Raw genomic sequence first — 23686 nt, forward strand, 5'->3', positions numbered from 1 at the left:
TAATCCATAATTCAAACCCACAAACCTACCTGGATGGACTGCCGCCAACTCCTCCTGATCCTCTTTGACACAGAGGGGCGTTGTGGAATTACCCAGGCGGCCCTAAAATGCTTACAGGAGAATGCCCCGGCTGGGATGCTAGACACCCAGGCTTATGCTCAAGCTCACTTCCCTGGGGAGGACCCCAAATGACTCAAGTGTAGATGGAGGGCTCGCAAGGACTGAACAGTCTCAAGAAGCCCTTCTAAATGGCATGAAGGAAGGGGGTGAAAAGGCCATAAATGTGAGTAAAACATCAGAAGTACTCCAGGCACCCGAGGAGAGCCCAAGCCAGTTCTACGAGACATTATGTGAGACATTTCGTCTCTACACCCGTGTTGATCCAGAAGCGCCCGTGACCCAGCGTATGGTCAATGGGCTTTTGTCAGTCAGGCCCAACGGGACATCTGGCCCAAGCTGCAAAAGCTGGAGGGTTTTGCTGGCACGAATGCCAGTCAGTTGCTGGAAGTAGCAACTCAGGTATTTGTCATTAGTGACCAGGTGGCATGGAGGAAAGAATGCCAGAAGGTGCAGAAGAAGGCAGACTTGTTAGCTGCTGCCTTGGTGGAGCAGTTGGAACACTCCTGGAAAGGTGCCCCATAGGGACGGAGCCGGGGCCAAAAAGGGGACAGGCGGGGAGGATCATCTTGCCCAGGACCAAAGTTAGGATGGAACCAGTGTGCTCACTGCCATCAGGAGAGCCACTGGAAAAATGAGTGCCCCCTGCGGCTGGGTAATTCTCAGCAGGGCCCCAAGCAGAAACAAAGGGGCCATGTGGTCCAGGGCCAGTACCAACCAGCATCACGGCCTCATGGGGCCCCCAAAGATGATTTTGTGGAGCTAACTGCCATGGAGGACTATGAGGAGGACTAGGACAGACTGGGCTCTATTTTGTTAGGCCCCCAAGAGCCTATGGTCCAATTGAATATGGGGGGCTGACCCACTGACTTCATGGTAGATACTGGAGCAGAACACTCGGTGGTGATGCAACCAGTGGGCCCCCTCTCGCAGAGACAAGCTACTGTTGTGGGGGCCACAGGGAATCAGACACGCAGTCCCTTCCTGCTGCCTCGGTAATGCAGTTTAGGCGGCCATGAAGTCATCCATGAATTCCTGTACCTCCCCTCCTGCCCTGTGGCTTTAATGGGCCAGGACCTGTTGGGAAAGCTGCAGGCCCAGATAACTTTCAACTCCCATGGACAAGCTGCTCTGGACCCTACGAAAGCCGGAAGCAAAGATTATGACTGTCAGGATTCCTCAAGGGGAAGAATGGCGCCTCTACAGTCTCATGGAGGAACCACAACAGGGACCTGAGCTGCCCTTCAGAGTACCCTTGTGTGGGCTGAGGACAACCCCCCAGGACTGGCCTGGAACATACCTCCAGTAATTGTAGCCAGGGGCAGAGCCTATCCACCAAAAACAACATTTCATCCCTCGTAAGGCACAGGTAGGGCTACAGAAGCACCTGGAGAGACTTCTAAAATATGGGATCCTCCAACCCCGTCAGTCATCTTGGAACATGCCTCTCATACCAGTCCAGAGCCGGGCACCGATGACTATCAGCCAGTCCAAGACCTGCTTGCTATCACCAGGTCAGTAAACCAGGCCGTTGTCACCCTACACCCGGTTGTCCCAAACCCATACACTCTCTTGGATCTTATCCCCACAGAAGCTGCCTTCTTCACATGCCTAGAGCTCAAGGATGCCTTCTGCATCCACCTAGCCCCCCAGAGTCAACCAGTCTTTGCCTTCCAGTGGGAGAATCCTGAAAATAGTGACAACGACTGGTTGACTTGGACCAGATTGCCTCAGGGGTTCAAAAACTCCCCAGCTATTTTCGGCACTGCATTAGCCTCAGACCTAAAAGCCTTCCCAGCGGATCAACATGGCTGTGTCCTGCTTCTGTATTAGATGATTTACTGTTGGCTGGAAGGTCTCGGGAGGATTGCATGGAAGGAACTCGGGAACTCCTTACCCTCCTATGGGAAACTGGCTATAAAGTCTCAAGAAAAAGGCCCAAATCTGTCAAAAGAAAGTCAAGTACCTTGGCTTTCACCTCTCCCAGGGGCAGTGCCAACTCGGCCTGGAGAGAAAATAGGCCATATGTTTAATTCCGGTCCTGTTGACCCGACGTCAGGTTCAGGAGTTACTCGGGGCTGCAGGTTTCTGTAGAATCTGGATACCTAACTTCTCGGTCTTGGCAAAACCCCTTTATGAGGCCACAAGTGGGGAGAGCAGGAATGCCTGTTACGGGAGCAAGTACAGCAAAGGGCCTTTAAAGAGCTCAAGTGGGCCCTTGCCAACATGCCTGGTCTGGGGCTCCTAGATACGTCCAAGCCCTTCTTCTTGTATGTTCATGAACATACTGGCATTGTGCTGAGAGTCCTAACTCAGATGTTGGGGTCATGGCACCTCCCGGTGGCACATCTGTGCAACTTGACTCTGTTGCCCAAGGCTGGCCACCCTGCCTACGGGCACTTACAGCCACGGCCCTCTTAGTGTCTGAGGCTGACAAGTTAACTATGGGACAAGAACTGACAGTCTGAATGCCACATTCAGTATTGACATTTATGGAGTACAAGGGACAGTACTGGCTATCCAACGCCCGGATGGCCACATATCAGGGAATGCTATGTGAGAACCCATGCATTCACCTAGAGGTAGTGCAGCCCCTAAACCCTGCAACCCTATTGCCTGTCAGGCCAGGTCAACCAGATCGTGACTGCATTGAAGTCATGGATGAGGTGTTCTCCAGCTGACCAGACTTGAGGGACCAGCCCCTCAAGGACCCCAACTCTGAGTATTTCCCCGATGGTAGCAGTTTTGTGAAAGAGGGAGAACGCCTTGCAGGGTATTCCATGGTGACCCTGAGTTGTATCGAGGCCAAACCCCTGCCAAAGGGGACTTCAGCACAGAAGGCAGAGTTCATCGCACTAACCAGAGTCCTCCAACTGGTGGCAGGGATACGTGTTAATATATACACAGACTGTAAGTATGCCTTCACCACCCTCCACGTACATGGGGCTTTATATAAAAAGAAGGGTCTAATAAACTCACGAGGAAAATACACAAAGTATGGTAAGGAAATCCTTGAACTCTTAGATGCTGTGTGAGCCCCTAAAAGAGTGGCAGTCAGGCATTGTTGGGGACATCAAAGGGGAGACACCACGGCTGCACGGGGAAACTGTAAGGCAGACCAAGAGACAAAGCTTGCAGCCTCCAAAGGAACAGCGGAATCAGCGGCTTTAACCACCACACTGTTCCCTAGTCCACTGGGCAGAGTGGGACCCTAATTACTCACAACATGATAGTACCTGGTTTAAGACTGAAAATGGAAGCTACCTCCTAGGTGGATGGTGGAAATTCGAAGACAGCCGAGTAGCGATTCCTAAGGCCCTGGCCCTTGCTCTTGTCAAGCAGTTCCATCAGGAAACCCATATTGGCCAGACAGCCCTTGAGACTACTTTGAGCCTACATTTCTACATCCCTTTACTCTCTAGCATAGCCTGAGCAGTAGGCAAGCAATGTGAAATGTGTGCCCAGCATAACCCATGTCAGGGACCCAAGGCTGCCCTTGGGGTACAGAGTGTTGGGGGAGCCCCATTTGAAAATATCATGGTGGGGGCACCTGGATGGCTCAGTCAGTTAAGCATCTGACTTTGGCTCAGGTCTTGGGTTTGAGCCCTGCATCGGGCTCTTTGCTGACAGCTTGGATCCTGGAGCCTGCTTCAGATTCTGTGTCTCCCTCTCTCTCTGCTCCTTCCCTGCTTACGCTCTCTTTCTGTCTCTCTCTCTCTCTCAAAAAATAAACATTAAAAGAAAATTAAAAAAAAAAAAGAATATATGACGGTGGACTTCACTGAGCTTCCCCAGGTCCAAGTCTGTAAATATCTGTTGGTCTTGGTGTGCACCTTCTCTGGCTGGGTGGAAGCCTTCCCTACTCACATAGAAAAGGCACATGAAGTGGCCCAACTTCTAAAAGAAATCATTCCTCCATTTGGGATCCTTATCACTATGGGATCAGATAACGGGCCAGCATTCGTGGCCAAGGTGGTGCATCTGGTGGCAAAGGGGTTAAAAATCACCTGGAAGTTACACACAACATACCGACCCCAGAGCTCCGGGGAGGTGGAACAAATGACCTGAACCCTGAAGCTGCAAGTAAGTAAACTATGTCAGGAAACCCACCTATACTGGGACCAGGTGTTGCAAATTGCCTTGTTAAGAATCAAGGTGTAGGGGTCCCTGGGTGGCTCAGTAGGTTAAGCGTCCTACTTCAGCTCTGTCATGATCTCATGTTTCATGGATTCGAACCCCACATCGGGCTCTGTGCTGACAGCTCAGATCCTGGAGCCTGCTTCGGATTCTGTGACCATCTCTCTCTGCTCTTTCTCAAATATAAATAAACATTAAAAATTAAAAAAAAAAACTTTTTAAAAAAAGGTGTAGCCCCACTAAGCAGATGGGGTTCTCCCCTTATGAAATCCATTATGTGCGCCTTCCCTGTATTTTCAAGGGCATAAGGAGGGATCTAAATGAGATAGGGACTCTAATCCTAAGACAACAGATGTGGGCCCTTGGCTCTACCCTAACCATCTTCCACCACTGGGTTAGGGAGCAATTACCTGTGAGTCTGACCACAGAGACACTCACCCCTTTAAACCAGGAGATGCTATATGGGTGAAGGAGTGGAATGTCCAGTCCCTAAAACCCCTCTAGAGGGACCCGGTCACTGTCATTTTGTCTGCCCCTCCTGCAGTAAAGGTGGCCGACGTGGATCCCTTGGATTCACCACAGCAGAGTGAAGCTGGCATCTCCAAACTGGGAGTACATTCCTGATCCATCAATGCCATGCAAGCTGACCATACGGAAGAAGCAATCTGCAACTCCAGAGGCTCCGGGAGACTGCAGCCCTGCTTTAGTCACTCCGGAAGCTGACTGATCCATGCATGGCAGAAGCTTGAGGAGTCGACGGTCCGGTGGAACAAACAGACTGTCCTTATTTTCTATATCTGTTTCCTTACTCTGATGCACTGTCACCTTTCATCTCTCACTGTTATTGTGATTCTTGCTCTACTTTTTGCCATAGGATTGGCAGAGGCCGCCCCGGCCAGCGGGGAGTGTGGTGAGAGGTTTCTGTTAGCATTCGCCTTCCTTTTGTGGATAGGATAGTTTGTTGGCATTGGTTGCTTCTAATCTGGACCTCTTCTGTAGACCTAGATTCTTCATCACGTGACCCATGTATTCACATAACCAGGTCAGGCCAGGGAGTCACTTGGACCTTACTATACCATACCCACTTCTCATGCCAGGGAAGGGTCCTGGGGCCTTGCAGACACAATAAGACCACCTGTTCTATCTGCCAACGGGAGAGTCAATACACTTGCTTTGGCCCACAATACTCCCCCAGTGAAGATTGGTTAGAAGTCCAATCCTACCAAGGGTGGGGGCTGGGGGGGGGGGGCTTGTCAGCCAGACATAAATTACTAACCCAAAGCTACCTGTGTCAATGCTGTTTGACGTCTGTGTGGTTATAAGTATTGGCCCAGGGGCATCTGTCATACGAAAAAAGCGGGCACTTGTCATAGAGGGCCCACAGACTCTTGATATACCATGCAGAGGCTTAGATTGGGAGCCGGAATACTGACTCAATGACAAATACGTGTGTGAGGAAAGCGGTTTATGTGCCTATACACCTGAGTTTTTATGCCCCAGCTGGAGCTGTGTTTCATGGGCTACTTGGAAAAAAGAAGGCACAACAGTGCTCCTTCAGAAGGGGCTACTACATCAGATTGTCGATCGAAGGCCTGTAACCCTGTTAATTTTACCATTTATTAACCCAGGAGATTCCAAATGGCAATGGGGCACCTGAATTGGCATCTGGATCCATGGGTGAGGCAGAGACCCAGGGACTGTGTTATATTTCAAGAGAGTCACTACTGCCCATCCAACCATGTTCCATCAAGTCTTCCACGCCTTCTATGAAGAAATAAGAAGTAGCCCCCCTCCCACTTCAGTCACAGTAAGAAACTTGTTTCTAGCCCTAGGAGAGACATAGCCCAAACTCTAAAGATCTCTTCTTGCTATGTATGCAGGGGAACCAACATGGGGGATCAATGGCCATGGGAGGCTATAGAATTAGATCCCTGTGAAGCTTATAATGGAACAGAATACCCCAGTCCTACTACTGGGGCTTGGCTCCTCAAAAACTCAATTATAGGGAAAAATTGCCTTGCCCAGTGGGGAAGAAAGCTCACCATTTCTGTTGGAAACATAACATGCCTAGGCCAAAGATTTTATAACTCAACCACCTGGGAAACCCAATGGTGGGGGTCCCCAGATCACCTTGAACCAGATCCCCACCCCTTGTCTAACTTCTCTCATCTCTGAGAGGCCTAGGACAATGTTGACACAGCCATCAAATGGCGGGCCCAGGTGGATTATACTGGATATGTGGAAGGACAGCCTATACAGCACTTCCCTCAGGCTGGTCAGGGTTATGTGTGCTGGAAACTATTCATCCATCCTCTCTTCCTGCTCCCACTTGCCAGAGGGGAATATTTGGGAGTCCAAGTGTATGGGGACAGAGAGACTCAAAGGAAATGATGTGCCCTACAAATTGGCAATTGGAAAGGTGGTGAATGGCCTCCCTGGCATATAATCCAATATTATGGTCCTGCCACCTGGGCAGAGGATGGGACCTGGGGTTACCGCACTCCCATTTACATGCTAAACAGACTAATCAGACTGTAAGCAGTTGTAGAAATTATAACCAATGAAACTGCCAGGGCTCTTAACTTACTAGCTAAACAGAGAACCAAAATGTGCAATACCATGTATCAAAATCGCTTGGCTTTAGATTACCTGCTTGCTTCTGAAGGAGGACTCTGTGGAAAGTTTAACCTGAACAACTGCTGCCTACAGATAGATGGTGAAGGAAAAGTCATAGAGGAGATCACAGATCGAATGAGAAAGATTGCTCATGTCCCATCCAGATCTGGAAAGGTTGGGACCCCGGGGAGTTATTTGGAGATTGGTTTTCAACTCTTGGAGGATTCAAAACCCTCATAGATATTATTCTCTTGATTTTGGGAACTTGCTTAATCTTACCTTGCCTAGCTCCCCTGGTTATACCGTCTGTCTCCAGCCTCATTGAGGCAATGGTCAAAAAGAAATGGCCATGCATGTGATGATGTTATGGAAATACATACCTCTAAACCAAGGTGATGCTCTTTGACCCAAAGGAAGGGGGGGTTCCAGCATCAAAGGAGGAAATGTGGTAGAGTCCCTCCCTAAGGAATGTGGTGGAGGCCTCCTCAGAACAAAGGAAGGTAACGTGGCCCAATCAACTCCTATAGGCATATGCGTAGCTCTGACATGACTCTGTAACTTGGACTGTGTCCGGTCAGACTGTATGTCACCATACATGGGAGACAATGAAGTATAAATTGCATAAAAGCTACACTCCTCTGTGCCTGAGGCTCAGTTTTTTGGGTATGAACCCACTGAGCCTGTGCAGGCACGACAAATAAAGTTGCGTACTGGACTGAAAAGCCTATGTGTCCCATCTCTCTGTGTGAGAATCCTGCTGCAGTGTCTCCCTCCACCTCCCCAAAGGAAGCTTGGTTTCTTCCAGTCGCTGTTCTTTACTTCCTTGGATGGCGTTATCACTCTCCCTATATTGTGAGTGCTTCTCCAGATACTGGAGAAGATACTGAAGATTCTCCAAATCTTCCTCTTGCCCTCTATATCCAGTCATCAGCGTTCCTGGGGTATTTACCTTTTATGTTTGCCCTTTATCCTCCATTGACAGGTGTTTTCCTTTGTAGAGACACCCAACTTCTAAGAAGACTGCGCCTTGTGTCTTTCGGCGATCTTTCTTTGCGCAAAGTCATTTACTTTTCTCGCGAGCCCGCTGAGTTGGACATAGCTTATTACCCCATGTTTGTCTTGTGTAAACTCGAGCTTCTGAATATCCGTGCGGTTTGCAGCGCAAGATTTAAGGTGCGAGAAATGGGAGTGTTTTCCGTAGGTGCTCACTGTGCCGAGCCTTTCCTGGCGACTCGCCAATAGGACTACTTCGCCTTCTGTACGTCAAGTACAGAAGGATGGCCGCCTGGGACACCCGTGGCCAGATGGGCGCGGACATATTGACTCCGGGAAAAGCCGGAAGTCCAGGCGTCCGTGCTCCGTAGAAACGCCGCTGGCCCTCGCCGGCCGCCGTCGCTGGCGGGGAGCTGGGCACGGGCGCGGCAGGAGAATTCGCGGAAGTGCAGTTAGTAGGCGGTCGTCGTGGGGTCTCTAGAAAATCAGGTCTGTGTGTGGGTCCGTCTGGGGAACAGGGTGAGAGGACCGATGTGACTGTGGGGTCCGTGGGGAGAGGACGGAAGTGGGAGCCCGTGGTCGGGTGTGTGTGGGTGCAGTGCCTCTGGAGTCGGTCCTGAAGGATTGTGAGGGTCAATGATTACACGTCTGTCGAGATCCACGTTTCCGAGTCTGTGGTCAGGGTTCGGTGCCCGTCTGTAGCGCCCAGCGACTGAGGACTAGTTTTGGAAGTGGATTTTGTTCATGAAAGCGGTGTCCGCTTCGGATTCGGGTTTTACCCTGTGGCTCATTGACAGGAGCGAGGGCGCGCGGTTAGCGAACACAGGTGTCTGGTACAGGTTTCGGGATTATTCCAGGGTGGGGGGTGACGAGTGTTTGGGGGAAGTCCAGGTGTGTCGGCCCTTGAGAGGTTTGTGAGGGCTGAAGCAGGTGGGTGGGTGGGTTCCAGCGTTTCCTTCCCTGTCAGCCCTTCCAATCCAAGCCCTAGTTTGCCTTCCTTCCTCTCTTCCTCTCTTCCTCGGGGTCGCATCTCTTCCTCTCGACCCCCTAGATATGAGAGCTTTGTTGGAAATCGAGCATTAAACACAACCAAAGTGGTAAGGTTTCTACTAAAGATGAGGATTTTGCCCTTTCTGGAAGTTTACTGTGTGTACACATACACACACGCTTGGAAACACTTCTTTTCGATGCCACTGTAACACAAGTAAAATAATATATATATTTTTAAAGTTTATGTATTTATTGTGAGAGAGAGCGAGGGAGAGGCAGAGAGAGGGGAGAGGGAGAGAGAATCCCAAGCAGGCTTGACACCGTTAGCACAGAGCCGAAGTGGGGCTCTTTCTCATGGCTGTGAGATCGGGACCTGCGTGGAAATCAAGAGTCAGACGCTTAAGGGGACTGATCCACGCAGGCGCCCGTGTGTACAAAGTTTTGTGTGGACATGCCTTTACTTCTGGATATAAACCTGGTGTGGAATTGCTGGGTCACACGGTAAATATGTTTAACTGTTGGAGGAACCACCAGACTATTTTACAAAGTGGCTGCACCATTTTCCATTTCCACGAGCAGTTATGAGGGTTCCATTTCCTCCACATATTCATCAACGCTTGCGATTTTCTTTTTTCTTTTTTCTTTTTTTTTTTTTTTACTATATCTCAATTGTGGTTTTGATGTTCATTTCTCTGAAGAAGAATGATATTGGGCATCTTTTCATGTGTTTATGCTATGCATAACTTCAAGGTATATATCTTTTCACTAAATATAGATTGTTAGCATTTCTCATAGCTGCATAATATTTCACTGGATGTGTATACTTTTATTCATTCAATTAATTCTCTATTAGCAGACCTAAAAATTATACTTTTATATCAACTTGGCCTGCTTGTTCCATTATTTCTTTTGCAACTTTTACTAAAAGTGGATTTTTTTTTGATTCTAGCAAAATCTCTATTGAAAGTGTTCAATACGAAGTGTTAAGCCATTCCCCTAATAGTCAGTCACGTAACACTGCTGTAAGAAATGTGTGTTTTGGAATGCTATCTATTTAAAATTTTTTTATGTTTATTTATTTTGGACAGAGAGAGATAGAGTGTGAGCAGGGGAGGGACAGAGAAAGGGAGACATAGAATGTGAAGCAGACTCCAGGCTCTGATTGTCAGCACAGAGTCCGACGCGGGGCTCGAACTCACAAACCACAAGATCATGACCTGAGCCAAAGTCAGATGCTTAACTGACTGAGTCACTCAGGTGCCCCCAGAATGCTATCCACTTTTAGACAGAAGTCCTATAATCAGCCATCTGACCAAAAACTTATTTTTTTATACAAGAAATATTGTTTTTTTAGTTCATAGAATGTAAGATGAAAAACTTATTTTTGGTATATGTTCGCTCAAATCTCTGAAGTTCTGACCCTTACTTAATCACATTGAAGGAACTTTTAATCATACCCTTCCTCTTCTCTGATACTGATTATTCTTATTTGATTCTTTTTTTCTCTTACTTGATTCTTTATGAAATTAACTGGGTAGCATTTCCAGAATAGGTACAGATAATGTACCGAGGTGTTACTGCTCATCCTTTTCTTGTTCTTGGCTTTAAAGAAGGTACTTTATTGTTTTACTGAACATATTTAGGACGTGTTGGATTGTTTTTATTGAATGAAATTCACAAAACAACGTTAACTATTTTAAAGTCAACAATGCAGTGGATTTTAGTACATATACAACATTGTGCCCTCACCACTTCTGTCTAGTTCCAGAGCATTTTTATCACTCTGAGGGGAATCCTCTAACAATTAAGCAGTCACTCTATACTCCCCTGCTCCCCCAGACCGTGACAACCACCAATCTGCTCTCTGTCTCTGTGGATTTACCTATTCTGGATATTTCATAGAAGTGGAATCATACAACATGTGACCTTTGGTGTCTGGCTTGTTTCACTTGGTATGCCTCATGGTTGTGTGTTGTATCCCGGGGTGCTCCTTCAGTGCTTAGCCAGACTATTTTGTTTACAACTCTGCCTTATCATTCAGTTCCTACTTGCATTGAGTGTAGAGATCAGTCAGAGGGAAAGCTTAGGGTCTTCTCAGGTTTTTTTCTGAGCAGGTGTCCTGCCCTGTGCATGTACTTGGCTTTATACATTCCCCAGTATGCACTGGTGCTTTTATTTCTTTCTTCTTTATTTTTAAAGTTTATTCATTTTTGAGAGACAGAGAGAGACAGAGCATGAGTAGGGGGGAGGGGCAGAGAGAGAGGGACACACAGCATCGGAAGCAGGCTCCAGGCTCTGAGCTGTCAGCACACAGCCAGACGCGGGACTCGAACCCATGAACCATGAGATCATGACCTGAGCTGAAGTCGGACGCTTAACAGACTGAGCCACCCAGGCGCCCCCCAAGTTGCCTCTTTCTTGATTGAGTGATCACTCTGCTGCTATAAACCTATGAGTTTAGAGTTCTTCAGAGTTATGATAAAAGTTTTGTTCTTTATTCTGACAGTTCTTGCTTGTTTTTTTGATGTTTCTGTGGAGTTATGGGCCCTTGAAACTTCCCACTCTGTCATTGTCATTCAGTGGGAATTTTCCTTCAGGATGTACCTGATTTGTTTTGTTTTTTTTTTGTTGGTCACTAGTACTTTTTAAAGAAATAAACTGATCGCGGGGCGCCTGGCTGGCTCATTCGGAGGAGTGTGCCACTCTTGATCTTGGGGTTGTGAGTTTGAGCCCCACGTTGGGTGTAGAGATTACTTAAAAATAAATAAACAAATAAAAATCTTTTTTTAAAAAAATTCACTGACTGCAAATGCAACTTAAGTGATGGCCTCTAATCCACCCCCTCCCCTCCCCAGAGATAATGGCTTTCTTTCTCTTTCTTTCTTTTAAAGATTTTACCCTTTTTTCTTTTTTAAGTTCATTTAGTTTTGAGAGAGTACACGCACACGCACATGAGCAGGGGAAGGGCAGAGAGGGGGACAGAGGATCTGAAGCGAGCTCTGTGCTGGCAACAGAGAGTCTAATGTGGGGCTCAAACTCACAGACCATGAGATCATGACCTGAGCTGAAGTCAGACGCTTAACTGACTGAGCCACCCAGGCACCCCAAGATTTTACCTTTTTAAAGTAATCTCTGTACCTATCATGGGGCTTGAACCCACAAACCTGAAATCGAGTCACATGCTTCACTGATTGGGCCAGCCAGGCACTACTATGACTTTCTTGAACTTGGCTTATTATTTTTTTTATTTTTTATTAAAAACATTTTTTTTAATGTTTATCTTTGAGCGACAGAGTGCGAGCAGGGTGGGGAGCAGTGGGGCAGAGAGAGAGGGAGACATAGAATCGGAAGCACACTCCAGGCTCTGAGCTGTCAGCACAGAGCCCAATGCGGGACTCGAACTCATGAACTGCAAGATCATGACCTGAACTAAAGCCGGACACTTAACCTACTGAGCCATCCAGGCGCCCCTGAACTCGGTTTATATAAAGCATGTTTTTATAGTTTCATTCAATGTGTATATAGCCAGAAAGAATAGCCTTGTTCAATATGCTTTAATTTTTTTCCCATTGGTTTGTCTTTGTTTCTTTCACATAACAATTAATGAAAATGGTTTGTTAGATAATGCTTTGCTGAGCACATTGGGTCTTCAAACTGAGCCATGTATGAAGACTTTTGAGCAGGTACACGAACACATGTGATTTTAAAGGAATAGATATCCAAATTCTCACCTTTTACTTCTTCTCCTCCCAAACCTGTGTGAGAGGCCCCCGTTGGGGGCGTCACGCTGTGTTGTCTCTCCTTTCATGGTGCCTTTTGCAGACCCCACTTTCACTTCCTAGAAGAAAGTGCCCACACACTCACAGTCTGGTGTTTCTTTGCTCCAGAGTGCAGTAGCCTCTGGGGCTCCATACAAAGGGACAGATGGCCTTGAAATCAGGTGAGTGACAGTAGCAGTGATAGCATCTGGGCCCAGAGGAAATGTGCACTCAAAGTGAACTTACTTTTCAGCCCACAGGTTCCAGCTCTGGGAGCAAAATCCATCAAGCGAAGCAAGGAGCGGGTCTCAGGACCTGCGTGCGGTCATTTGTGGGGACACCACTGACCAGAGACCAAGATTTCTAACCAGGAATTTAGGGCAATGCAAGGAGAAACTAGAGACACAGCGTCCCCGTTACTGGCTGTTTTCCAATAACAGAAGAAAATGATTAAGGACCAGGTGACTTTATTTTATCCTTCCTTCATTCTGTGATTGATTTTTGGGGGACTTTAAAATGCAACTGAATTAAATGGAAGAGTATACATTGGTAAATAGGATTTGTGCAGAAATAGATTTAGATTCCAACTTCAGTATCGAGGCAGATAGGCTCAGGAACATGTTGTTGTTAGGATCCACACTAACTCGTGTTAGAACATCCCGTGTGACTGGAGCATCTTTTGGGCTACGTTAGCTGTTGGCTTATGTCTGATGTCTCTGATGGCCATCACAGCCGGAGAATCACGATGATCACAGGATAGACCATGACTGAGGAGAAAGCAGACTGGTTCCACAAGGATGTCACTATATATTTCATGGCACCTAGGCATCCGGACTTTTGTCTATGGGTGCTTCCTAGACGTGATATGGTGTCTTGAACTTCAACTTTCTCCTAAATGCAAAACAGGGTTCCTCAGAGGCGTCTTTGAGAATAGACCAGGAGACCTCAGTGGGCACAGTTTTTTCTGGGACCATAACGAGAGAGCCCATGGATCCAGCCTTGCGGCCATCAGGGTTATTCTGAAAATAAAACCCAGGTGACCTAAGAAAATGGAAGGACTGCATGACTTTAAAAAGTCCTTATGAACAGGGGGCTGAACTGGTTGGTGTTTGAGTTCAAATATGGCAGTAGAGAGTTGAAGGTACTGTTGTTGGGTAAGGTTGTTGGGATCCAGGCAGTTTGCTTTCAAACTCCCCCTTAATGAAAGATAGTACATGCTCCTTGCTCATGTTCAAAGCCAATTTTTACCGTCTCCTATTTTATTTTATTTACTAAATATTTTTAATGTTTGTTTATTTTTGAGAGAGAGAGAGACAGAGCATGAGCAGGGGAGGGGCAGAGAGAGAAGGAGACACAATCTGAAGCAGACTCCAGGCTCTGAGCTGTCAACACAGAGCCTGATGCAGGGCTTGAACCCACGGACCACAAGATCATGACCTGAGCTGAAGTCGGATGCTTAACCAACTGAGCCACCGAGGCACCCCTATTTAAAAAAAGGTTTTTTTTACATTTATTTATTTTTGAAAGACAGAGAGAGACAGCATGAGCAGGGAAGGGGCAGAGAGAGAGGGAGACAGAATCAGAAGCAGGCTCCAGGCTCCGAGCTGTCAGCACAGAGTCCGACGCGGGTCTTGAACCCATGAACTGTGAGATCGTGACCTGAGCTGAAGTTGGACCCTTAACTGACTGAGCCACCCAGGTGCCCCTGGGCGCCCCTATTTTATTTGTTTTTTGAGATACAGTATATTTTTAAGGATTTTTTTAAAGTTTATTTTTGAGAAAGAGAGAGAAAGCGGGGGAGAGGAAAACACAGAATCTGAACCAGGGTGCAGGCTCTGAGCTGTCAGCACCCTGACGTGAGGCTTGAATCATGAACTGAGATCAACACCTGAACCAAAGTCAGACGCTTGACCGACTAAGCTACCCAGACACCCCATTGGAATACAGTATATTTTTAAAGTTTATTTATTTTGAGAGAGGGAGTGTGTGTGTGAGTGAGGGAGGGGCAGAGGGAGAGAGAATCCCAGGAGGCCCTGTGACTCAAGGCTCAAACCCACGAACTGTGAGATCATGACCTGAGCCTAAATCGAGAGTGAGGCGACTGAGCCATCCAGGTGCCATCTCCTTCTATTACCTTTTTAAATTTTTTTTTTCAACGTTTATTTATTTTGGGGACAGAGAGAGACAGAGCATGAACGGGGGAGGGGCAGAGAGAGAGGGAGACACAGAATCTGAAACAGGCTCCAGGCTCTGAGCCATCAGCCCAGAGCCTGACGCGGGGCTCGAACTCACGGACCGTGAGATCGTGACCTGGCTGAAGTCTGACGCTTAACCGACTGCGCCACCCAGGCGCCCCTCCTTCTATTACCTTTTAAATATTAACCCCATAGAACAGCCTGGATATATTTTAAAGGTAAAAAACTCCAATGATTACAGAGTTATATAGCAAAAGTATGATTCTTCTTCATGTATATATACAGCCAGTGCTTCAAATACATATATTGCAAATGTTTTTAGTTTAGCAGAATTTAATGACTACTTATTACAGAAACTTCTGATTTGTTGAATGATGCTTCACTGCACGCTTACTGAGTATTTTGTTATACGTACTTTAAACATGGATGTATTTTGCTTCTTTTTTTTTTTTTTTTTTCAACGTTTATTTATTTTTGGGACAGAGAGAGACAGAGCATGAACGGGGGAGGGGCAGAGAGAGAGGGAGACACAGAATTGGAAACAGGCTCCAGGCTCCGAGCCATCAGCCCAGAGCCCAACGCGGGGCTCGAACTCACGGACCGCGAGATCGTGACCTGGCTGAAGTCTGACGCTTAACCGACTGCGCCACCCAGGCGCCCCGTATGTATTTTGCTTCTATAGCAACATAGTTTAAAAAAATATCTGGGGTGACTTAGTGGCTCAGTCAGTTAAGTGTCTGACTTTGACTTAGGTCATGATCTCGTGGTTCGTGAGTTTGAGCCCCGTGTCGGGCTCTGTGCTGACAGGTCAGAGCCTGGAGCCTGCTTCGGATTCTGTGTCTCCCTCTCTCTCTCTGCCCCTCCCCTGCTCACACTCTGTCTCTCTCTGTCTCTCAAAAATGAATAAACGTTAAAAAAAAATTTTTTTTTTTTTTAAATATCCAAAGACCTGGGGCACCTGGATGGTTCAGTCAGTTAAGTGTCTGACTTCAGCTCAGGTCATGATCTCACAGTTCACGAGTTCAAGCCCCCCGTTGGGCTCTGCGCTGACAGCTCAGAGCCTGAAGCCTGTTTCAGATTCTGTGTGTCCCTCTCTCTCTGCCCCTCCCCTGCTCACACTATCTTTCTCTCTCTCAAAAATAAACAAACATTGGGGCGCCTGGGTGGCTTAGTCGGTTAAGCGGCCGACTTCGCCTCAGGTCATGATCTCGCGGTCCGTGAGTTCGAGCCCCGTGTCGGGCTCTGTGCTGACAGCTCAGAGCCGGGAGCCTGTTTCAGATTCTGTGTCTCCCTCTCTCTGACCCTCCCCCGTTCATGCTCTGTCTCTCTCTGTCTCAAAAATAAATAAACGTTAAAAAAAAAAGAAAGAAAAATAAGTAAACATTGAAAATTTTTTTAATAAAATTAAAAATAAAACAAAAAAATAATAAATTAAAAAAATATATCCAAAGACCCAAGTGTACATATGTGGCCTATGTGGCGAAAATGAGAACAACTCCCCTTATATTCCTTCCATTTCAGGAACTCGAGGAACAGTCATGTTAAACAGGACTGTGTTGTTACAGGAATCGCTGACACTGGAGGATGTGGCTGTGGACTTCACCCAGGAGGAGTGGCGGCTCCTGGCCCCCGCCCAGAAGGACCTGTACTGGGACGTGATGCTGGAGAACTTCAGGAACCTGGTGTCAGTGGGTGAGGACGGCTCCCCTGTGTCTCTCTTTTAGGGGGTTCCCAGTCAGTGGCCTTTCCTCTGTCAGCTTCGGAGAGCTCTGGCGTGTCTGTGCTGCTCTGGCGTGTAGTTTCTCAGTCCGTCCCCTCTGGCCCCAGATTTGAGGGTGTCATGTGCCTTTCCTGAGACAAGCCCTTTATCTTTGCCTGCCTGGAAATTGCAATTGCATGGCCCTTGACATAGAACGTTGTTCTGTGTTGGCAGACCACGGCCCAGTTCACAGAGCCTGCCTCTTCTGTCGTTTCCCACGAACAGGGTATGTGGCCAGCATGCCAGCTGCACTCTCCAGACTGGAACGAGGGGGACAGTGGATGACAGAAGATGAAACCCGCCATTGGATCTGTCCAGGTGGGAGCCAGTGGGGAAGATGGTGAGGAGGTCGCATTTAGTCACTCAGAGTGTCACGGCTGCAAGGGTGTCTGAGGACGTGTTACAGAGCTCCGAAAATCTCCTGTAGAAGGGTCCTTTCTCTTTTAGGTGCTTAGAGGACCTGTCTCTGCTTGGGTTCAATTCGTGGTTGTTTCATACAGGTCTCCGTTATTTTTCTCTCTGGGTTTCTTTTTCGAATCTTCAAATCTCATCAGCCTTCTTTGCCCGGTGCTGTATCATCACCTGTTCCTTCTGCTTCCCTTGCTCCGAAAGTCCACCTTCCACACCTCTCTCCAAAGAGAAGTGTTCAATTTGAGCCCCGTCTTCTGACTAGTACCCCTTCCTGTCCCTTTGGATAACGTCATTTTCCCTTCCTAACATTCACTTCCGGTTTTGATTGGGAGTTAGGATTTCAACATGTGAATTTGGGAGGGACGTAACTTCTGATCTTCCCATCTTGCATCCGGGCTGTGTAGAAAACCTCTCGAATCTCTCCTTTGACACCATGGCCACATGCACAGAACTTCTGATGCTATGTGTTGGGGTTTCTACCCACACCAAGCACTTCTTTGTGACACCGGCTGGGTGTCTTACGATTGAACTCAGTTCTGACATTATCTACCTGGAGGGTAGTGTTAGATCCCATAGGTTAAGGGCAGATCCCATGAGACTGCCCCCCGCTTTAGATATCAATCAGGTTACTCACAGCTTCTGTCTGACTTGGCTACGAATTCGAGGTTCCCATGACCTCCTCCCCCTTGAATTTGATTATTTGCTAGAATAATTCAGAGAATTTGGGGAAATACTTATTGTTTACTAGTTTGTTATAAAAGGATATGATAAAGCATACAGATGAACATCCAGGTGGAAGAGGTGTGTAGGGAGAGGTATGTGGAAAGGGGCACAGAGCTTTCATCCCTCTCCAGGCCTCTGTCTCCCCACACCTCCATGCGTCAGCAACCCGGAAGCTCCTTGAACCCCACAGTACAGGGATTTCTGGAGGCTTCATTACACACACGGTCAATCATGAACTCTCTCTCCAGTCTCTTCTTTCTGGAGGATGGAGGGTGGGGCTGAAAGTTCCAAGCTTCTAATCAGGCCTGGTCTTTCTGCTGACCAGCCCCCATCCAGCAGCCCACCCAGAGTCACCTTATTAGAACAAAAGATACTCTTATTACCCAGGAAATTCCAAGGGATTTATGAGCCCTGTGTCAGGAACCGAGGTCAGAAACCAAACATTAGAACAGAAGATGCTGAGTGCTCTTATCACTTAGGAAATTGTAAGGGTTTGGGGTGTTTTCTGTGGGAACCTGGGGCGGTGAAGTGTGTCTTTTTTCCTCAACACTTCCCTACCTCCTTAGCTCCCTTATTTAAAGCCTTTTGATTTCTTAAAATTTCTCATTCTTTGTTCTCCGCCCAGACTACATCATTGCTTTTATTTCCTTGTATAATTATTCATTCTGATCTTTCTTTTAGTCTTCCTAAATGAGACTGCTGGATTCATTCCCTTGAATCTTTCCTTTTCCTTATGATAATCACCAACATTAAATCCCAACTAATCACATTACCAGTCTTATATAGGACAGAAATTTCTCTTCGATCAACCGTCTCCATAATATGCTGTCTCTTGCTTATATAGAATTTGCTTCCCTTTTCCTAAAGTCAAGGTCAACTGTATTGGAAGGAGTCTTTTTTTTTCTTTTTTTCTTTTTTTAGATTTTATTTTTTCTTTTTTAAAATTTACATCCAAATTAGTTAGCATATAGTGCAACAGTGATTTCAGGAGTAGATTCCTTAATGCCCCTTACCCATTTAGCCCATCCCCCCTCCCACAACCCCTCCAGTAACTCTGTTTGTTCTCCATATTTATGAGTCTCTTCTGTTTTGTTCCCCTCCCTGTTTTTATATTATTTTCTTTCCCTTCTCTTATGTTCATCCGTTTTGTCTCTTAAAGTCCTCATATGAGTGAAATCATATGATTTTTGTCTTTCTCTGACTAATTTCACTTAGCATAATACCCTCCAGTTCCATCCACGTAGTTGCAAATGGCAAGATTTCATTCTTTTTGATCGCCAAGTAATACTCCATTGTGTATCTATATACCACATCTTCTTTATCCATTCATCCATCGATGGACATTTGGGCTCTTTCCATACTTTGGCTGTTGATAGAGCTGCTATAAACATGGGGGTGCATGTGTCCCTTCGAAACAGCACGCCTGTATCCCGTGGATAAATGCCTAGTAATGCAATTGCTGGGTCGTAGGGTAGTTCTATTTTTAGTTTTTTGAGGAGCCTCCATACTGTTTTCCAGAATGGCTGCACCAGCTTGCATTCCCACCAACAATGCAAAAGAGATCCTCTTTCTCTGCATCCTCGCCAACATCTGCTGTTGCCTGAGTTGTTAATGTTAGCCATTCTGACAAGTGTGAGGTGGTATCTCATTGCAGTTTTGATTTGTATTTCCCTGATGATGAGTGATGAGGAGCATTTTTTTCATGTGTCGTTTGGCCATCTGGATGTCTTCCTTGGAGAAGTGTCTATTCATGTCTTTTGCCCTTTTGTTCACTGGATTATTTGTCTTTTGGGTGTGGAGTTTGAGAAGTTCTTTAGATTTTGGATACTAACTCTTTGTCTGATATGTTGTTTGCAAATATCTTCTCCCGTTCTGTCAGTTGCCTTTTAGTTTTGATGACTGTTTGCTTTGCTGTGCAGAAGCTTTTTATTTTGATGAGGTCCCAGTAGTTCATTTTTGCTTTTGTTTCCCTTGCCTCCAGAGACGTGTTGGGTAAGAAGTTGCTGCGGCCAAGATCAAAGAGGTTTTTGCCTGCTTTCTGCTCGAGGATTTTGATGGCTTCCTGTCTTACACTGAGGTCTTTCAACCATTTTGAGTTTCTTTTTGTGTATGGTGTAAGAAAGTGGTCCAGGTTCATTCTTCTGCATGTCGCTGTCCAGTGTTCCCAGCACCACTTGCTGAAGAGACTGTCTTTATTCGATTGGATATTCTTTCCTGCTTTGTCAAAGATTAGTTGGCCATACGTTTGTGGGTCCATTTCTGGGTTCTCTATTCTATTCCATTGATCTGAGTGTCTGTTCTTGTGCCAGTACCATACTGTCTTGATGATTACAGCTTTGTAGTATAACTTGAAGTCTGGGATTGTGATGCCTCCTGCTTTGGTTTTCTTTTTCAAGATTGCTTTGGCTGTTCGGGGTCTTTTCTGGTTCCGTACAAATTTTAGGATTATTTGTTCTAGCTCTGTGAAGAATGCTGGTGTTACTTTGATAAGGATTGCATTGAATATGTAGATTGCATTGAATATGTACATTTTAACAGTATTTTTTCTGCCTATCCAGGAGCATGGAATCTTTTTCCATGTTTTTGTGTCTTCTTCAATTTCTTTCATAAGCTTTCTAGTTTTCAGTGTGTAGATTTTTCACCTCTTTGGTTAGGTTTATTCCTAGGTATTTTACGGTTTTTGGTGCAACTGTAAATGAGATCAATTCCTTGATTTCTCTTTCTGTCGCTTCATTGTTGGTGTATAGGATGAAGGAGTCTTTTTAATGTGTTCCATACATGAGGATCTTTCCTTGGTTCATTGTTTAAAATATTTTCTGATTACCTTAAATGGTTTTTTGGTAGCCTTGTACACGTGGGCACCGACAGCCGTGAGCAACAACAGCAATAACAAATTATTTTCAGAGATGACTTTGTACGAGGGGAAACAAAGTTGATCAAAACAAGCAAATGAGTGTAACGTCTTATGGGGAAAAGTCCGGGAAGATCGGTGGGACAGCAGTGGAATTGTGTGCGAGGCCCCAGAGCTGCTGGAGGAGCTGGGGGTCTAGCTGGGGCCTCTAAGCTTAGGTCTTCAGGGATGGGAGTAACTCTTTGGTAAGACGCCTTTGAGCAGCTGTATGAGGAGTGTGAGGGCCTCGGGTGAACTGAGCTGCCAGAGGACATCATTGCAAGTTCAAAGGCCTGAGGCAGGAACGTTTGAGGAACCTCAGGGAAGCTGGTGTGAGTACAGGGAAGGGAGCCAGAGGGACAGTGGCTGGTGATCACATGGAAATAAGGGCAGTGGGGTAGCGGCTGGAGTTAGATTAGACATCTCGTGTATGACCTTGGAAGCACATTTCAAGGACTTGATGTTTTTAAAATATTTTTTTATTTTTGAGAGAGAGAGGGAGAGAGAGAGAAGACAGGCCAGGAAGGGGCAGAGAGAGAGGGAGAGACAGAATCCCAAGCAGGCTCTGTGCTGTAAGCGCAGAGCCCAATGCAGGGCTTGAACTCACGAACAGTGAGATCATGACCTGAACTGAAATCAAGAGTCAGTCACTTAAACAACTGAGCCACCCAGGCGCCCCAAGGACTTGATATTTTTAAATAACAAGATAAAAAAGCATTAGGGAGTTTTCAGTAGAGAATGAATACAAAATCATTTCTATTTAAAATGATGGCTTTGGCTACTTTGTAGAAAGGAGATGGTAGCAGACAGGCTGAGGGCTGAAGTCCAGCTGGGAACCTGTTGCTATGGTCCAGGACACCTGGGCAGAGAGGGTGAGGGTCGGTGTTCTTCTGAACGTGTTTATAAAGAGGGCAGAAATAATTTCCTACTGAAGTACGTAGAGGCTGCGAGAGAAGACACAGAAGCAGGATGACAGGAAGTCATTCGGGTGCGAGTCCGGAAGGAGTAGAGTTTCCATTTCTGAGATGAAGACGACGTGCGGAGGAGGAGGTGTGGGTTGAGGAGTCATGAGTTCTGTTTTGCACGTTGTACATCAGACTGTGCTCACGCGTGTCCAGGCTAGCATGCTGTGTTTGGATATGGCAGAGGAGTCCAGGGAGAGTTTAGGACTAGAGACGGAAATATGGATTGAGTATATCTCGTGTCGTATGTGGACAGATTAAGAAGAGCCTTGGACAGAGGTGCCTGGGTTGCTCAGTCAGTTAAACTTCCAACTTCCTCTGAGGTCATGATCTCGCCGTCGTGAGTTCAAGCCCATCGTTGGGCTCTGTGCTGATTGCTCAGAGCCTGGGGCCTGCTTCTGATTCTGTCTCCCTTTCTCTCTGCCCCTCTCTACTCATGCTCTGTGTGTGTGTGTCTCTCTCTCTCAAAAATAAATAGATATCTAAAAAAAAAAAAATAAAGGAGCCTTGGACAGCTAGGAATCAGAAAGGTGGCCATTTGTTAAACACAGGGTTTCCCAGACCCTTTCTTTTGAGAGTGTGTTTTTGTTAGCTTCGGGGTGATGGCCTGGGCTGGTCTATATATGATGCTGTAAAACAGGCCCTCTTGAGCCTAATTGGTCGAGCCACAGTCTTCATATGTGCTGGAAGGAATTGAATTTAGTGAGAAGTAAAGCAATATATTCTAGAAGTAGGATTTTAGTAGAAAATAGAGAACAGGGGCTTCTGGGCAGCTCAGTTGGTTGAGTGTCTGACCTCGGCTCAGGTCATGATCTTGCAGGTTCGTGAGTCGGAGCCCCGCATCGGGCTCTCTACTGTCAATACAGAGCCCACTTTGGATCCTCTGTCCCCCTTCTCTCTCTCCCCCTCCCCTGCTCGCATGCATGAGTGCACTCTTCCTCTCTCTCTCAAAAATAAATAATAAACATTAAAAAAAAAAGAAAACGGGACAAATTGGCATGTAAATCATGGAGGTTCAGCTTTGAATGAGGCGTCTCGTGCTACAGTCCTGGGCTGGGTGAAGTTAATTGTTAGTGAACGGTAAAGCTAGGAGCACTTTAGAAACCGAGGGGAAACAGCTCACAGTGACGCAGAGTGGGAGAAGGGTCAATGGAAACCAAGATGTATATGTAGAATTTTGAAAGAGGGGCACCTGGCTGGCCCAGTCCATTAAGCGTCCGACTCTCGATTTCGGCTCAGGTCATGATCTCACGGTTCGTGAGTTTGAGCCCCATGTCGGGCTCTGTGCTGACAGCATGGAACCTGCTTGGGATTCTCTCTCTCTCCGTCTCTTTCTGCCCTCTTCACCCCCGCTCATTCTCTCTCTCTCTCTCTCAAAATAAAAAAGTAAACTTAAAAAAAAAAGAATTTTAGAAAAAGATGCTATTGGGGGCAAGGTGTCGATTTGGGGGCTCATTACACTGACATGGGAACAGTTGGAATATTCCTTGTGTGCAAGTACAAAATGTAAATGTGACAGAAGAAGGTGACAGCCCCTCGTGTGGTATTGTGATGTAAGAAACATGTATTTGGTCTTTCGCCCTGGTTCCTGGCACAGAGTGTCTACAACCCTTGTAATTTCCTGACTATGGGCATGTTTATTTCCCTTATTAATGTAGACAATGTTTGTTGCTTCTCCCTGGGTTTTTTTCCCCCCCTTTGGTATTTTTGTTTTTAATTAAATTTTTAGTTTTAATTCTGCTATAGTTAACATACGGTGTTATATTCACTTCATATGATTCGACAATTGGACGCACTACTCAGTGCTGATCATGATAGATAAACGTAATCTTAATCCCCTTCACCTATTTCACCTACCCCCACCCTCCTCCCCTCTGGTAACCGTCAGTTTGTTTTCTATAGTTGAGAGTCTGTTTTTTTGGTTTGTCTCTCTCTCTCTCTTTTTTTTTTTTCCCTTTGTGTATTTTTGTTTCTTTTTTTGAGAGAGCATGCACTTGCGAGCAGGGGAGGAGCAGAGAGAGAGGGAGAGAGTCTTAAGCAGGCTCCACAGTCAGTGTGGATCCTGACCCGGGACTCAACCTCATGAACCATGAGATTATGACCTGAGCTGAAAGCAAGAGTCGGACACTTAACAG

The 23686-nt window shown here is 46.4% G+C and overlaps 1 protein-coding gene across 11 annotated transcripts in view; it reads left to right on the forward strand.

The window, feature by feature from the left end:
* LOC106972994 (zinc finger protein 649) overlaps positions 1–23686 on the forward strand; it is a 60738-nt gene that overhangs the window by 3542 nt on the left and 33510 nt on the right. For 2 of the 11 annotated variants that reach the window (XR_008293754.1, XR_008293753.1), the window contains exons 3-4: positions 16372–16498; positions 16740–16883. Coding sequence is in view for 1 of the 11 variants with exons in the window: in XM_053210943.1 (XP_053066918.1) it covers positions 16372–16498 (127 nt within the window). In the remaining 10 variants the exon portion in view is untranslated. Of the gene's footprint in view, positions 1–8026; positions 8353–12864; positions 13161–16371; positions 16499–16739; positions 16884–23686 lie in introns of those variants that run through there. The other 9 variants (XR_008293758.1, XR_008293761.1, XR_008293755.1 and 6 more) reach the window with 8 other exon arrangements.

The sequence above is a fragment of the Acinonyx jubatus genome, chromosome E2 (assembly GCF_027475565.1).
Source record: "Acinonyx jubatus isolate Ajub_Pintada_27869175 chromosome E2, VMU_Ajub_asm_v1.0, whole genome shotgun sequence".
Taxonomy (NCBI): Eukaryota; Metazoa; Chordata; class Mammalia; order Carnivora; family Felidae; genus Acinonyx; species Acinonyx jubatus.